The sequence below is a fragment of the Ptychodera flava genome, chromosome 17 (assembly GCF_041260155.1).
Source record: "Ptychodera flava strain L36383 chromosome 17, AS_Pfla_20210202, whole genome shotgun sequence".
Classification (NCBI taxonomy): domain Eukaryota; kingdom Metazoa; phylum Hemichordata; class Enteropneusta; family Ptychoderidae; genus Ptychodera; species Ptychodera flava.
In genome coordinates, this window is record NC_091944.1 from 38722802 (window position 1) to 38741452 (window position 18651).

The following is an 18651-nucleotide window of genomic DNA, read 5'->3' on the forward strand; positions in this document are numbered from 1 at the left end:
CACACACAAAGGCTCCCATACTGCCAGAGCTACCATCTCAGTATTTGGTGTACAGGTAGATGCAGGGGTTGAGATGTGAATTTGTTCAAATGAACACATCAGTGTCAAAAATGTGCAAATGAGGTAAGAAAAAGTGAAATCCTGCAAATGTGCAGGAGTGATGGCCTGCCAGTAAGAAACAGGCCAACTCCACTGATCTTGAATCATTTCCTGTCATTTCAGACCTTAATTACTTTTGTCATTCTTGTTTTTCTGGTTTAAATATTTCTTGTTGTTTTTCTGGTTGTACTATGCAGAAATTGTCATAACATCAACGTATATAATTTTCCTGCACTGAACAGATAAAAACAACACATATTGTTGATCATTGGTATGTACCTATTCTGATCAAATTTGAGCGACACTAATTGCGGTATTTTTGGTATGTAGGGATAACTATGGGATACAATTTTTTTGACAAAATATCACTTGACCTCAATGACCTTTGACCTCAGAAATCAGCTTTGTAAATTAAGCTTCTAATGGCAGAAATCAGCTTTGCAAATAAGCTACCAAATTAAAGAGAGTGCAAATACAAATTAGTGGATGAGTATCATCTGTCACTGATGAGAGTAAATGAAAAGTAGTTCTCTCATAAAACTTTTTTCTTGCAATTGTAAGTGAACAATGAATATTGTTAATTTGAAAGCAATGTCATGACTTACAATGCTCCTCATGAATTACAGTATTTACATGGAAGAGTGTATCAGTCATGGTCATTAAAGCACTAAGCTTTTTATCAGTTTTGTCTCCAAGCAAATTGACTAACTGGTCTTAACTTTCACAAGAAAACAAAGAAATAAAATCAGATAAACAATACTTTTCAACGAGCATTTATATGAGAACCAGGGAATGAAGACTGCCACTTTAAGGTTGGCAGTAAACAACAATTTCTACATTATGCAGGACATTCACTTGGCTGATATTGCCGATTGCAGTGTGTATTGTTTGATAATAATAATAATAATTATAATAATATTTTATTGCTTGCTTGTAAATATAGGATTTACATCACATTTGTGGCAATAACAGTGTGATACAAAAATAAGTTCAAATTTTTCTCTAATAAAGATAAAGTAATATAGTATAATAATAGTAGCTAATAATAAATATAACTAGGTATTTCTTTGTTTATATCAAGTAAATAATCTGCAAGTCGTTCATTAAAAGATAATTCTTGTTTTGTTAGTAGGGAAATACCGGTAATCTTATTTTCAGTTGTATCATTTGGGAAATTGATTTTTTGCTCACGTGTTCACACACGTGAGCATATGATTTAGCCATATCTGTCTGTGTGTGTGTCTGTGTGTGTGTGTGTCCGTGTGTCTGTATCCCCATAATCTCAAAATCGGCTGAACATATTTCAGTCAAATTTGGTAGACATCTTCAGAATTCAAATGGCTAGAACTGAAAAGGTTTTGGTGGGTGTGGCTTGCATATTAAAGAAGTTATCACAGTTTTAATTTTTCTGATACATGGTAGTCTATGGGAAGCATGATGACCATGGTTTCTGGACATCTCGACCCCTAACCAACTCGACCCCAGTCAACTCGACCCGCTACCAACCTAACCCTGGAATAGAGGGATAACTTAGCATAACAATTTTTTTTGACAAAATGTCATGTGACCACGATGACCTTTGACCTTGAATATGCGTATATGTCCATAACTAAGTGACCACAAGTGCTACACCCTTCATATTTGGTATGATGGGACACCTTATGAAATCACATCCTGTACCTCATTAATTATGTGCATATCTAATTCTGAGCCAGCCAATAGAGCTGGAGGTCTGATTTTTGGCATATAGGGATAGCTTAGCAATACAATTTTTTTGACAAAATGTCACGTGACCTCGATGACCTTCGACCTTGAATATACATATATGTCCATAACTCAGTAACCACAAGTGCTACACGCTTCATATTTGGTATGATGGGAGACCTTATGACACCATATCCTGTACCTCATTAATTATGTGCATATCTAATTCTGAGCCAGCCAATAGAGCTAGAGGTCTGATTTTTGGTAAAAAGGGATAACTTGGCAATACAATTTTTTTGACAAAATGTCATGTGACCTCGATGACCTTTGACCTTGAATATACGTATATGTCCATAACTCAGTAACTGCAAGTGCTACACGCTTCATATTTGGTATGATGGGAGACCTTATGACACCACATCCTGTACCTCATTAATTATGCACATATCTAATTCTGATTCAGCCAATAGAGCTAGAGGTCTGATTTTTGGTATATAGGAATAGATTAGCATTACAATTTTTTTGACAAAATGTCATGTGACCTTGATGACCTTTGACCTTGAATATACGTATATATCCATAACTCAGTAACTACAAATGCTACACGGTTCATATTTGGTATGATGAGAGACCTTATGACATCACATCCTGTACCTCATTAATTATGTGCATATCTAATTCTGAGCCAGCCAATAGAGCTAGAGGTCTGATAATTGGTACACTGGCATAAGTATTTGATAGAAGTTTTATGCAAAACTACCAGGTTGAAAGGATGACTTTTAGTACCATTTTAACAAATGTGCCAATTATTCATTAGGTAGGTGCAGATCTAATTTTTCTTTTGCTCTAATGCTGCCACTTGTGTCGAAACCCGGTCATCGCTGCTTGCAGCTATATTTTATTACGGTTTCGAGACCAAGGGTCCGAAACCCTCTAGTAATAGTTCCGTTTTTTATATATTATTATTATTATTATTATTTGCTCACGTGTTTACACACATGAGCATATGTCGCAGCGATGTCTGTCTGTCTGTCGGTCTGTCTGTCTGTCTGTCTGTTGGTCCGATATCTCAAAAACGGCTGATCAGATCAGAATCAAATCTAGTACATAGATTCAGTTAGCAAATGGCAAGAACTGATTAGTTTTTGGTGGGTGTGGCTTGCATACTTTTTGCTCATTTGCATAATTAATGATTTTAGAAAAAATGGATATACATTAAAAACGACTACACACAATTTGATGAGATTTGCTACGAATGTTGATCACACCAAAATGTATCAGCAGTGGGGACCATTAAGGGGTGACATGAAAGATTATTGTTCATTATGTTGATCATAATACTTTCAATGAAGTTGCAAACATGTGGCAAAGGTTCAAGTTTACACATAACTGCAATATATAATGAAACACGTGAGCATTTTCAGTTCATATCTGGTACTGAGAAAGTTCTTTCTTTGGACTTTTTGTTTCTGACAGACTGATAAAAAGTGCATTTCATCTTCAATACTGTTGTGTTACACTGATTGCAGTATCTTTCAGGAATTGGGGGTTTTAGAACAGTGTGTCTTCCTTTTTCAATTGCTAGATCATGATTGCAAATGTGAAGTTTGGTGAGTAATTTACTTTTCTCACCTTGTAACTGTGTTAAGTAGGGTTCCAATTATGTTGTATTTTGGCGTACATTCTTAGTTTACTATTTTCATCAGTGATCAAAGTTTTCCAAAAGACTTCATAATTGGTTGTTAAATTTGTTTTCATTAATCCAGTTATAACTTTTTGGTGTTTAAGCAATGGAGCTTTATCAAGGAGAAAGTCCATTCCATTTTCTTTAATTAAAAACCATTTTGATTTCTTTCTCTTTAAATTTTTCTTTCTCTGCTTTTGTCTATTGAAAATTCCACTGCAGGCTTTATCTAAGATGTCATTACAGTAAGTGGCTGAGTTAATGTCAGATTTGTTATTACCAATATTAGTATTCAAAAATTCTGCAAAATCTTTTTGTAGCTCATCTGATGCTAATCTATCCGTGTAATTGAAAACAGATAACTTATCAAATTTCCATTTTGGGGGCATTTGCAATACTGTAAATTCACAGTATCTTTAACACTGCTTAGATTAAAATTCGTTAGTTTGAGAAGAGTAGAAATTTGACAGTGATCTGAGAAAATTGTGGAATTGTGGATTTTAAAATACTCAAAGTTATCGATTATGTCTGTTGTTGCAAGACCATAAGCTACTACACTGTTTCCATTCCAGTGGTAACATGTAAATTTTCCACAAATATCTCCAGGTGGTCTGCCGTTCATAATTCTTGTATTGCTGGTTTTACATAAATCTGTGAGGTTTCTACCATACACTTATTTTCAATCTTATCCATATTGCAGCGATTAAGATGTGTATCAACAGAATATCCTGATGGAACTGGTATATGATTTGAGAAATCATTGTCAATAAAATCTGGCAGTAATCCTACTCTGGCGTTAAAATCCCCTAAAATCATGACAGATCCAGAACAGCTACAATGTGTGATCAACTGTTCTAAATGTTCGAAAAATGATTCAGACTTATGTTTGGAATTTTCTGGTGCGTTGTAAACAAAGTAAATAAATATATCCTGTTGTAATCTGAAAAATGCTTTTGAAAGTTTGCACCACACCATATCTTCCACATCTGAATGAACCACTTTTACACCCTTCTTTATAGTATTTTTTACCAAAAGTGAAAGACCATCCGGGCCCCCTCTGTTTTTTCTTTTTTCTGACAACAGAATAGTCATAGTATCCAGGAATGTGAAAGTATGTTTCAATTGCTCTGTGAGCCAAGTTTCTCCAATACCAATAATGTCATGTTGAATAACATTATTTATAAAGTCACTGTCTTGAAACTTTCTCTCTTGGTAACCCTGTACGTTCCAATAGGATATTGACAGTGAGCTTTGTATATTGCTGTTTTTCTGAAATGTAAAATTACACATATCTGTTGTTTGGTATCATTTGCCTATGACTTTGAGGTGTATTAACATATTGTGGCAAAATGGGGCGAATTCTAGACATATGAAATCCTTGTGTTGCGTGCGTCCCACGTATCGCTGTACCACCGGATTAACAGGATGTTGAAAATACTGTCTTTTCCCGAAAAGATTTTGGTTCACACCAAGGTTTGGAGCGAGCATATCCTTAATATTCCTCACTAACCAAGCTGTACCCTGGTCATTTAAATGAACATTGTCATGCAAACGTGTCGCTGGATTGATATTGTTGTGATCGATAAACACTAAATTATTATGCATATTGCACATTTTATGCAGTTAAGTGTTTAAAGCATTGAATAATGAATTATTTTGTCTTGGAATGACTGATGAGATAAAAACTGTTGACTTTGGCTTATGTAAGAAGGCTTATGACTCACATTGCCTCCACACTGTTTTCTGCATTGTCAAATGTCACTCTCTTAGACCAAATTAGCCGACATGATGAGATGTTCTTTTGGTAGTTTTGTACATAGCCAGATCTACAGCCCACAGCAGATTCTGTTGTTACATTTATGTCCTAAAAATGGTAATCTTTTGCTTCTCACACTTTAAGAATATACATTTACAGGGCAATGTTTGTATTCTTGTTACCTTTTCAGTGTTGGCACTAGGAATTTTTTCATTGCAGCCAGTCTGTTAGTGTGGCTAAAATGATCAATTTTATTTTAGCCACAAGCAACTTTTATTAGCCACACCCAACAAATCAATTTCACATTCAAATTGCACAAAACCTATTTTCAGTAACGTTTGTACTTTATTACCCACATGTTGGTCAAGGGCAGTTGTACATAGACTTTCATTCCTCAACAGATTCACTGCTGGGCACATTTTCTGCCTGTTTTGTAGTTACGGATAATATGAACCAGGAGCAGTGTAAAACTCCAGGTCCTTTGTGAAAGTTGTCTGTCCTTCAATTAATAAAAATATGTATTAAACAAAAATTGGTCTCAACTCCGTTCAGATCTGTATTTCATGAATGTTGGTGAATGAATTGACCCTTCTCTTTGTTAAATAGACGGGGACAAACAAACTTCTGTTTATTTTTAACTTTTATTATGACACAAACAACAAAGAGAGTTCTTGGAACAAAACTTGCACAACATGTCATGAAAAAATTGTCAAAGTCTAATTATTGGCCATGATTGTTCCTTTTTTAATTTTTTACATGATTAAAAACTGCTGCAAACGACCATCATATACTAATCTGGATACAATTACAGCGACTGACTGACTATGCAAAACATTGTCCATAAAGCATCAAAGAAAACTAATGGTATTAAAAAAAATTCTTAAGTTTATAGACAACTTATTTGAAATTCGCAAACTCACTGAAAAATTAAATGGGCAGCTCATCAATATGAAAAATCTATGATCAGCAGTCTCATCTTCTGGAGTCTCACATTTACCTCCGTGCACAGACAAAATCTTGCTGTATACTTTGTTGGACGTTGGTCTAGACTGTGGTTTGTCTGTCTTTGGTTTCTTCTCAGTGGTTTTCCTACTTCTCTTTTTCGTAAATAAGCTTAAACCTAGTTTCTTTCCCAGCTGAGAACAATCAATAAACTATTTGTAGTTGGTAATTGTAGCTGGCCGCATCGCACCGTGCATTCAAAATGTATTTGCATTGTTTGGGTGTCTCAAAACTACCCGAAGCGTACAGGGACTGGAGTATACACACTGGGGATCTTGAAACTTTTTCGCGCATGTTCATTTAAGCTCCGGTCGAAGTCCAGTCTGTCAGTTGCATGCTCAGGAACTCTGCCGTCGATCGTCGGCCAAGGCTGGATACTAAAATGACTGAATATTTCAATAATCTGACCAATGTAAGGATTTTTTTTGATGCGTTAAAAGTGACGGAACCAGCGTTATCAAGGATGGTGCATGCTGTTTGGGATACGTTGTGCTGGTGTGAACTCAATTACCCTTGCACCCTGACTTAATCTGGTCATATTTTGGCACGATGCTTGCAGCGTTTATGCTGGAAAATTTGGATCGCGGAGAATAACGTACATTTATTTGTAAAACCGACTATTTGTGAGAATGGTAGGCTATAGAAATAATCCAGAACATATTTTGGGTCGGTCACAAGGACCACCCGCATGTCAAAACTCTTGGTCCTTCGGGAAAAACAGTCGGTGTGGGACTGCAGGACTGACGTGAATTTCGAAGACGATGTCTCAGGTCAATGATCCCAAACACTGCACCTGGTCATGAGCATTCGCCACACATGGCGAGGGTGTAGGAATTTTTTTTCGCCGCATCGGACATTTATTAGCAATTTGCGACTGTGGCGAAGGTTAGCACAAACCCTGCATGATTACATTTTGTTTTGATAAGTTCTTCAAAAACAGATTTACAAATTTCTGACCAATGGGTAATGTGATAATGAAAGTGTTATGTGGAAACATTTTTGCTGATGACAGATATCAGCAACATAATGAGCTCTGAACTCGTTGCAAGCTTGATTGCTAATTTTAATTGATTATTGCAGTACTGGTATCTCCTACAATGTCTCAATAATTCTGTTATAATATTATATAGGGCTCAGCCCTTGGTGTCGCGCCAGGCGTTGAGATTAAAAATGTTATTTGTATCGATTCATGATTGGTAATCATAAAGGATAAAAGATAATTAATTGTTACTTTATATATACGTTTGTACAAGTATGACCGGTTTACCCTCTGATGACAGTTCACGTACACGATGTCAGACCCTGTAGGTATAGATTTTCTGTTATGTGTAAAAAAGTTTTTTGCAATTTCTACCATGATTACTATCTATTGTGTTTAACAAGGGACGTTTTGTGCCATCATTAACTTTGCAATAGTAACTGTACCGCCCAACTTCCGATATTGTAAGCTGAAAACGGGTAAATTTTGCACATAGTTATTGACACAGGAGGCGCCTTTCTAAGATTCAATCCCAGCATTCTTTGCGAATGTTCTCATTCATATGCACGACAGTTTTCTCTCTTCTGTTAATTTTTAGGCGTGATAAGCAATTTTGTATCAGCGACAGGGTGGATAATAATAATTTCTCGCTAATAAAAAAGATATATTTTATTAATGGCATGTTATAAAATAATAGAGAGCACGTTTCGAATTTGTTTATTTACGAGCACTCAAAAAAACATGGCGGCGCCCACGAAGGAAGGGTACACTTCCGGTTACTCGCATAGTATATTATGAACACGCGCATGCGTAGTCAGTAAGCCGCTGGCGCGACTATTAATTTGTAATAATTTGATAATATCATTAATGTACAGTTTTGAATCAGTGGATGTAGGTTTTGTATATTTAGTTGTGTCAATCGATTCTACTATCTGCAAATAACCGTGTAAATTTTTTAATCTCTGTCAGGGCATCATAAATCTCAAACTATACTGTTACAAATACTAATACAAGGCAATACTTACTCCATTTTATGAAAAGACTTGACAATGTCCCAAACATTCTCAGCCTTGTTTTCTACATCCATACGTTATGATGTCTCTACCGTAGTATGCAATCCTAGAGATTGGAAAGATTCAAATTGTTAAGGGAATCACACAATTTTCATGGAAACATGGATTTTTTTGAATTTTATTTGAAAGTTAATACACAATGCAACTCAGGGTGTAGAGACTCAACTCACAAGCCATAAAGCATTGACATAACATGGATATGCAAATAAATTTAGAAAGTTTATAAAATGCCGGCAGCTTAAAATTAAGAGAATGACAATCTAAAACTATAAAAGTGTATCTGATCAAGATTATACATCAATATCTTGAAACATGAAGTTTGACAGATGTGTTTGTAAAGTAACATTTTTAAATATCTATACGGTATAGATCTGAACAAATATATAATCAAATCTAAAATAACCTCAGTAAATTTCAAATATCTATGTTTTTCTAGGGGGGTTTAAAATGTACAGTAATAACATCACAATTGATGAATTTTATTGGATCTTAATTACATGAATATAATTAGAACTCCAAAATACAAATTTTATACAAATAGAGCTGCCCAAGCTGTACAAGTTTCCATGTGCAAAAACACATATTTCTAATGTTCCTAGCATTAGCACCTGGGTTATGTACAGAATACTCTTGTATTACTTTTGTAAAACTTTAACATGAAATATGCAAATGAAGTGCTAGAGAGAAGAAGAGAACATCTATAGTATGAATACATTGACATGACTAATTTGACTATTCAATAAAGTGAAAATCCAACCATACTTACTGTAATACAAGTCATGTTCTCATTCAAATGTTATAAGCTTTTGCATATTCTATGGACAAATTGTCTGTATTGCAAATACAGATGAAGTTTCTAAGTGATTATAAGTTTAGTAATGTTTATGAAGTCTTAATTAGTTATTAAACTGCCAGTGATAGGATTGTTTGCTGAATATTGCTACTAGACCTTCCTTTAGGAATATGCAGATGAAATAAATATTGCAGAGTGTAACCATTAATATTAAAAGGCTTTGGTTGCTATATGCAACCCTGTTGAATTAATAAAATGAAACCTGCCCACAGCATTCTTGAACACTAATACAAAATGCTGTGTTTTGCAAAATATCTCATGGTGAAAAGCTGTGTCAATGTAGTCTATGTGTGGTAAAGTGGCGAAATGATGAACGTGTTAGGATATCAGAGATTTTTCACTTCAATTTACAAAATAAGTTGGAGAAAAAGTGTTGAGGGGAGTACATGCACCATGCACTATCTTTCTGCGTCTATTTCTGGATGATGACCACAGTTTGTGTGCTAGTCAAAATTATCGCTCTCTGATTGCTCCAAAGTTGTAAAAAAAGAACAAAAGAGTAGGAGAATTGCTTGCCGGTGTTCTATTATTTGAAATTTTAATAGTTTGGGCCAGACAATGCAAGACAATAGGGCCGTAAGTTCTCCCTGGCAACTTTGTGTACGGAAATAATAGTTGCTAATAACATGCAAATTACATGGACTCAGGGATTTTGAATGGGCATTTAAAGCAGTCAGTGCCAACTGAATGCAGGAGTGCAGGATTGTCTGTTCTTTCCCTTAAGGAATAGGATTATATACATGTGAGAGCAAGAAGTTGAAAATCATAAGCTGTTCATTCCCACTTCAGTTTGTCACGGATCATGTTGTCTGAGAGTACTTAAAATGGCTGTTTGCATCAGATTGAGACTACTGACAAGGAATAGGTGTACCATGGAGTGATCAAAATTGTTCCTGGTTTGAGTCATAACAATGGACAGACCTCGGCATGGCAGAGAACGGAAACGTTTGGAATTGACTCCCGTCACAGTACAGTGCATGCCATTTGACCAGAAGCATACACTAAAGTTTGATATATGGCTACCTGAGAAACAGGTATGTTTGATTTTATGATCAGAGATAAACAGACAGGTTTTACCTCAAGGAGAAATCGGAATATGTCTGAGTATATCTGTTTTGAAACAGCAAATCATTTTGTTTTTCATTGATATAGGTTGAAACTGACTTGAAAATAAACATATTTATGTTTCATGTTTGTTATCAAGTAATTTTAATTAATCCCCTTGACTTTAGAAGCATGTATCTATATTGTCCACTGTCCTAATTGAGTTACATACAAAAATGCCAGACCTTGTCTTGTCAAAATCAATTTTTATCCTTGTCATAACTTGTTTACCAATAGTAGTCATGTGTTTATTTATGTTGTGTTTGCTAAATCCCTTTGATTCAACTCATTTTACTTTCTCTACCTCAGTGTATTGCCAGGCATATGAGGTTTTTTATTTTTGAAATAACAACTTTTAAAAGTGGAATAACATTTTTGAATAATGATACTTAATATTATACACTTTAATGTAAAATTTTATAATTTTTGCCCTCAACCATGACAAGTTTTGGTAGTGAAAATGTCCAAGATGGACTTAATAAAGAGTTGTTAAATGTGAGCTCATGTATCTAAGGAGTGTAATAAATATTTAAGTATAGAAAAAACATGGACAGTTGGAAGTTTTAGTTTGCCTAAAAAGGCTACTGTCATACACACAGGAACTGTTACAATTATCTTAATTGTTATCAAAGTGATTAGATCTAATTAGCACCAACTGATTTGTTTATTGAAAGAATTATGCAAGTGTATTTAGATTATTCAGCTTGACAGTTAGTCAGTCTGACTAGAATATTAAATGTGATCTTTAAATAGTTAATTATGTTTGGCATTTTTTAAAGCCCAACGGATAGCTTTGTAAACACTAGCTGCTCTGACATTGGCTTGTGAAGTTGTCATTGGATGGTTCAGGAACAGCGCTTCCAGGACAATTCTAGATTTGTTCATTTGTAAATGAATTGCCAAGATGTTACATCACTGTGTGCCTTAGACAGCCAGTGTTTTGTGCAGACACTGGTCAGTGAGTAGACATACTCTGTACTAGCCAGTATGGGATTGACATCATGTGATTATCTTGTTCAATGATTTCCAACCTGTAATGGAGTGGAAAAAGCAGCTGTATGTTAAGGTAATGTCTCAAGTCGTATGATTCTTCATGAAGTTTAATTGTTCAGCTGACTTTAGTATTTCAGAAGATTGTAAACAGACAGACCACACACACTGTGTAAAACTGACAGTGTCAATGAAGAAATGACCTGTTCTACCCTAATAGCTTTACTTAATGAATTGAATATGACCAACTTTGGTACGTATGATGGTGGAACAATAATTTACTGACATGTTGCAGCAAATGCTCTACAAATGCAATGATATTACTCATTGTAGTCTTGTCTCAGTGATTTTATCCTTGAAACATTTACTTCAATATTTCAATCATGTTGTGTTGTCTGCAATTGTGTAAAAACACATTCTGAGCATTTCAAGTGTGTAACTTTTGTTACTTAGCAATCTAACAATAACGTAGACATTTTCCAAGGTTCAGGTTGTTATATGTAAAACATTTTCTTTCACTTTTGAAGTATGTAATAGGAAAACACTGTCAAAGTTGACAGACAATGTACCCACTGTCATGTCTGGGAGGTGTTAAGGTTGTGAAATGGCTTTGTCATTCAGTCCATCGATTATGGTGGAAAACTCAAGTAGAATTGTATACTATCCATGGTATGTGACGATTCCAGCACTGAATAGTGATGTCGCAAAACAAGTAGAGAGAATGGATGATATACACGTCAAATCCACAGAAAGATTTTGTTGATTGATTGCTGGACCAACTGACAGTAGACTTATCTATAAACATAAAATGTCGTAAGTCAAACAACTACTAATTAAAACTCTTCATTCAGTCTTGAAAATAGCCTTTATTCATTTGTCATGTTAAGTTAACATTTGTATTTGCTGTAAAGTTGAAGTTTCATTTGGTGTTTAGTTTGATACTAGTTTCATGTACTATCAGTGCTATTTGGTTGGTGAAACATGAATTTAAAGCCATGCAACCATTTCATTTAGTTGCGTTTTTCACAGTCAGAGTGTAATGAAGCCACTTTTGATATCCTATGATAATCAAGGAAAGGTAAAAAATCTTTTCAATCCATATTCAGAAATAACATGAAAAAAGGACGATCTCATTTAAAGTGATTCAACTCTCCCTACCTCATTCTTAATATTCACACAAATCTTTCAGAACAAGTATAAAACTTGCATGCACATCTCCATTGATGCACTCTATTTGTTACTTTGGGATAATATTTTGATCTGTCAGAGTTAGTTGATTCACTTTCAACGCTGCACTTTGGTTTCTGCTGAAGCATATCGTGTAAAGAGACATGTAGTTGTTTATACAGAAGAATTCTGGTTTCCAGTAACATGTCTAGTTTTCCAAGGTTATCAATCATCAAGCATGTCTTCATGAAATAATCATAAGATTGCAAACTTTTCGTTTAAATACCCTATCTGCTAAAAATACACTTTATCTTTGTAATTTTCACAGGTGGTAATAATTAAAATCTAATAGTTTTAACTATAGTCTTTCAAACTCATAGTGTTTTTGTGCCAGGACTTTGTGGAACTATAGCTATGTTGAGTGAAAAGTCTTGAGTTTTATATGTTACAAATGAGTGGTTTGTTTTTAAACTGACCAACAGGCATGCATCATTTAGTAGTGTTTCATAATCAACGTCACTCATGAGTTGGTTACTTTTCAAATTTTCTTTACCAAACATCATAAATTTTAAAAGCTCTATACATGCTCATTGGTAAAAGTGTGAATTTTACATGAGTATGGCAGAGGCCATGTTTTAAGGATAGGCAAGGTGATCAATAGTAATTGTAATTAGAGTAGCTGAGCCCATTCATAATTCACATGTGTCGTAACAATGATGTAGCACAGCTTAATTTACAATAGATGCACCATAACTATAGGTCAGCTAACTTCAAATGTAAAGGTATGTCAAGATTAGCCTTACTAAGAAGTTCATGTAGGGGGTGTAAACAATACTTGGGAAAGCTTTTGTTTGAACATACCAGCTCCTCGGGGAGAGGTGAGTGGATTGAATGCTAACAATCTTCTCAATCTTGCAGAAGTCTCTCAAGGCATATATCACTTATTCTCAAACAAACAGCACTAAACCCTTCAGATTTGGAAACTTAGCTCCCTGAAATTATGTTCTAAATGTCAAGTTAAAAAGTAAAAAGCCAGATGTCAAAGTTGACAAACTTTATATTTTTTGAAGCTGATGTACCTGTGCATTTGGCTATTTTTACTATTCTGGGGCAAGTATTGTATCTGTTAATTTGGTTTTTGTGAGTGATAAATTAGATGTAAACCCCTGGGTGACACAGCCACACATCAGAGAACACCACAGAGTTTGCTCTCGGTACATGTTATGTGAAAACAATCTTCAGAAACGGGTACTACGATGAGCCAGTCATTTTTTGTAGTAGGTAATGCAGTGTAGTGATTGTTTTGCTTAAAAAAGAGTTTAATGTGTAGCTGGGACTAGCTGTGGGCATGTTGGTAATTTCTTTGTGATAAGTAAATCCTGACAACATCACATACCATAGCTGAATAGGTATATGTAAAAATGCTGCAGAAAGTAAACTACGGTATTTATGTTAGGTGGTATTAACATCCAAAAAGTTGCCACTTACTGTTCTGTGTTTAACTCAACAGTTTTTCAATAAGGAGGTTCATTTAGATTAATTTACTTTGGGTTCCTACGGTATAAATAAGACTTGTAGAAATACATCGGATACAAAATAAATGAGGAATTCTATCAGAACGAAATTGAAAGATGTATCATGATGTTACAGTGTGTGTTTTACATTAGAATTCATCATTTGTGTGATTTAGTGATACTGATAGTCATCAGTTTACATGCATTGAAGAAATTGAAGTTTTGACTGGAAGTTGGATAAACAAAGCAACTTCTTGATGGTCAGAATGTGTAAACAAGGTAGCTCTTCAGGGACAGTGATTCAAGAATTTAAAAAAAAACACAAATGATTCATAGCTCTCATTCTCAGTGTTGTGTCTTTGTGAAAGTGTCTTTCGGAAAATTGTTTAGAGTGAAAACTACTGAGGAAGTCACTCTCTTCAGAATACTCAACACAACCAATATCTGCATCCTCAACCTAGTTAATGATCACATAATTCAGTCATCTACACATTGCTTTAGAATAGTTCACTTTCTGTTTCACAATTATTAATTATGTATGTTATATTTAGATGGTTATTTATCTTATCAACAATTTTTGTATTTCATACCAAATCCAGTATATTAATGTTCTTGGATTAATCTAATACTAAAAATATACAAAGGATTGTATCATTTCAGTATAGATATACAAAGTCATGTATTATTACTATAGTGATGGCAAACCAGGCAAGTGTCTCAAAAAGTTCAGCCAAAGTTTAAATAATCTTTAGTTACATTCATTATCCTTTCTTGATGAAATAAAATGAACACCGAGGTTAAATTTGATCAAAAAAGAAAACAAGCAAGCAAACAAATTAAAGATATTTCAAATCACTCTTTTAGTGATTAAAGGTATATTGCTACAAGTAAATAAAAAACATGTAAACATAATCTATATGACTCAACAAATAGACAAATGAAGTGAAATGGAAGTAGCAAATTAAGATGAAGAGTACAATTACTTTCAGATTGAGGGAGAGAAGGATGAGTTTCATTGTCCATAAGAAGGAAATATCTGAGAATGAGATAAATTCATTGACTGAAAATTCAGTTTTGCTTGAATTTACTAGCCAAAGGATAAAGTGGAGTTAAATCTATCATTTCCATGATGTAAATAGTATGTTATTTGGGGCAGACATGCAACAAGTTGCTGTTAAGTAAATATGGAATTAATCTGGTAACACTAGTGACTAGGAGCACTCATCAGTAACGCATAATTTGGTTAATTTGCTTGAATGTATTAATACCTCAATGCTGAGATGTCCATGAAGATGTGGCTCTGTTAAGTAATCGAATACTTTAATAAACTGCATGGTTTAGCCTAAACCTGTTGTTATCAATGATGATGGTAGAGCTGTTTACCTGGAATTTGTGGTTAACAGGTAATTAAAGCTGTGTATGTTATTAATTCTGTGTTATTAATTCTCCTTATCTATGTGTGGACCAAGCTCCATGATTGTTCATGGCTATAATGTGAGGAAAATAAGTTTCTAGTTTTGTAAGTACTATAGATCAAGTTTATCTACAGTTTCCTCAGCTACTGTGTGGTGTACATACTGTCATAAACAACAAACTTTAATGTGTTGATTTATTGCCATGTGTACTTAAATCACAACAATTCCCTTCTTCATGTATATGGAATTACTTTTGTTGAATTTCAACTGGCATTTGAGTTCACAAAAATGAAATTATTGCAATAATTTGAGTGATACTAATTGATTCTGCAGAGTTAGCTGCATCAACAGGTAGTTGCAGGTCTCCCCTCTCTGTGTCTCTGTTTTGGATCCATCTTGTTGTCAGGTCACTTGTGAAATTACTCTTACTGAATTTAAATGAGTCTCCAGTGAGCAATATTATTGAATTGATCTAGGAAAGAAAAAAGGACACACCAGATGAAATGATGTTTGCTGATATTCAAGGGTGAAGTTTATGACTTTGAGGAATACAAAGTGGTAGTCTTGTCTTTGTATCCAATGAAAGCAGTGCTGCCTTTATAGACATTACTGTCATCTAACCTGTAAAATTCAACCAACTTGATCACGGCTGTGACAATAAAATGGTTGTTAGGCTATTAAGGAGGTCTTTGTTTCTTTGAGACATGTAGTTCTCACTTTCCATTCTCAAAATCCCGCCATCACTGTTTACTGTAGAGGTCACTGCTGGATAAAACTATTTACCCAACAGCCATGTTAATCCTCTTTCTACCAGGCTCCACAGGCAAAGCATAGAAATAAATACAACTTGGGAGAAAGAGGATTTAATTGTGCAGTTTGTTTATTGAAGAATTGTAGTTGTCCAGACAGCTGGGACATCATCACAACTTTAATGCAACATCTTTTGATTTTATTCTTGTTCACATTTGAAACATGGGAAAACAAGTACATCTTTTTAAAAGTGGTGCACTATTTCAGTCGAAACTCTTTTTTCAGGTTAATGGATTTTCCCTTCCAGTAAGATATATTTGCAATATTTTGCAAGTCTTAGTGTTACCTCAGAAGGGATGTTCTGCAAAACTCTTCAAGCTCTGCAGCTGTGTTTTGAATGGACCATTCCCGTTAAATCTTCAAGTTTCATGAAAGAGTCTTCCATCATGGCAAACAAACAAGAAATATAAAAAATTGCCCGAAAGTTGTTGAAGCAGATGATAAGGATGGTGATATAAAGTGGCCATGACGGCATGAGATAGAAGTGCTTTCTGTAAGGTTTCAATATTGATCCTTTGTGATACTCTTATGGTCACAACATTAATGTCTATTGTCTAAACTCCATCTAGTCAGGAAACTATCTCATCTGTAGCCTTCACTTAGTCTGTTACAACATCTCTAAGTGCCTAAGGGAGAAAATTAGTTTCTATACTTTCATAGATAAGTTATTGTGTTGCGCTGTGGCATATTTTCTAGTATTTTAGCTCCCAAAGGCTACCAGCCTATTTATTTTTAATAGATCAACTATGGAAACAGTATTGTAATAGTTTTCATAGACTTTAACACTTGCTTTGGGAATTTAGAAATGGTATGTGATATGTATGCTGACCCTGCCAAATGTAAGTTTTATAAGTAAGTCTGTAAAATTTTCTACAGAAATCATATGATTAATATGTGTTACAACATAAAGGTTTCCAATAAGTGGCATTAGTCACCAGAAATCTAACCAGCAATGATAGTTATCATTAATTACAAGAAATTGATGCATCCATTCTTCTTCTCTTCTGGTATGATTGTTCATCAGATATTTTATCTGTTGTGCTGAGTCACCATGGGCTGTTTTATATAGTCAGTGTATTATAAAGTTTATCTAGCCATCTTTTAAGTGTGTATGTTATGTATCAATACAGTCCACTTTTACACCAGTAATGGTAGATTATTGAGACAAAATTTCTCCTATCATTTGAATCAGAATTATGGATGTGATCAAAATATCTTAATAATGATCAGACAATGTCATTTCAAAGGTCATTGGACAAAGCAATTATTTAGACACAATCAAGTTCCTGAAAATGTATTTGAAAGCAATATTTGCAGGTTAATAATCGTGAATGATTTTGATTTCGTACTTTAGTATCCTGTGCAGTGCATTGCATTGGTAGCTCACTAATATATCATTTGAAGAATAATAAATTACACAAATGCAAATGATAAAATACTGTGTCCAGGATGTGCTCTTTCTAAATGTTCACTCTATCTTGCTATTGTTTACCCTGAATGCCTGCATTTTTGTGAGTGTTTTTGTCTTGTAAAGTACTGAATACAGGACCGAGTCTATATAGGTCAGGTTGCTAAGTTACCACTGAGAAACAAACCTGGAAGAAGTCAAGCGTGAAATCATGGGTGTAGTAGTAAATGTGTTGATGTTGATAGTCAGAAAGTTGACACAAAGGGAGTGTAAAGTTCTTCCACCTGTTGTATAAAGTCAGTACGTTGAACTACCGGGTATAGGCATATATCTGTGATGAATGTATGTTTGTCTGTCCTTCAGTCTTGTAGTTTTCTCATCTAGATTCCTTGCATGGTCTGTTTCTCTGTACAGTACCGGTACATACCATTCCATCTTGCTGGTTGATTAACCCCATGCATTACTCAACACCTTTCACCCAGGTGTAATGGTACTGCCAAATGACTGCATTTGGAAATAATTGGATTCCTGGTGTTCAAGCTTTGGAAAGCTACCACAGTCACTGAATATATGAAAGTGACTCTTTCTGATCAACCTAAAAATGCTCAACTTTGATTACATATTCAGGAAAGAAATATTGTTTGTAAATTCAGGACTGATAGATAACAAACAACACTGTACAGAACATCACTGTACCAGTACAGTGTACCATACAAACTGATTGTCATGCAGTGATAATGGTGAAGTTGATGAGATAGAATAATTGCTCTCAAGTCTTTTAAGTTGTTTATAAACCTGTTAATCAACTTCTGAGCATGGAAGACCTTAAATGGTGAAGTCAGAGAGGTGATAGGTCAAACATGAGGAATCTACTCGTTCATGTATAAGTGTTTTTGCTACGGTTGGGGAACACTGGTAAATGATTTTGGAACCCTGGTAACATTTCTACTGTCCCCTAACCTGATTGCTTTGATATACCAAGGGGAGCCCTGGTAAAATGATTGGGGAACCCCGATAACATTTACCGGGGTACCGGCCTTAACAAAAACACTGTATTTTACTATCCGAATCTCGAAGCACTATAAGCAGGATA

General features: G+C 34.7%; 1 protein-coding gene across 5 annotated transcripts in view; it reads left to right on the forward strand.

Moving 5' to 3' along the window:
- Positions 1-18651, forward strand: part of LOC139116293 (dual specificity tyrosine-phosphorylation-regulated kinase 4-like) — a 110894-nt gene that overhangs the window by 53463 nt on the left and 38780 nt on the right. The window contains exon 1 of one of the 5 annotated variants that reach the window (XM_070678913.1): positions 9843-10184. The exons of 3 other annotated variants lie outside the window; for them this stretch is intronic. In XM_070678913.1, the coding sequence (XP_070535014.1) occupies positions 10062-10184 (123 nt within the window). In that variant the 5' untranslated portion in view covers positions 9843-10061. Of the gene's footprint in view, positions 1-9842; positions 10185-11165; positions 11321-18651 lie in introns of those variants that run through there. One more of the 5 variants, XM_070678914.1, reaches the window with a different exon arrangement.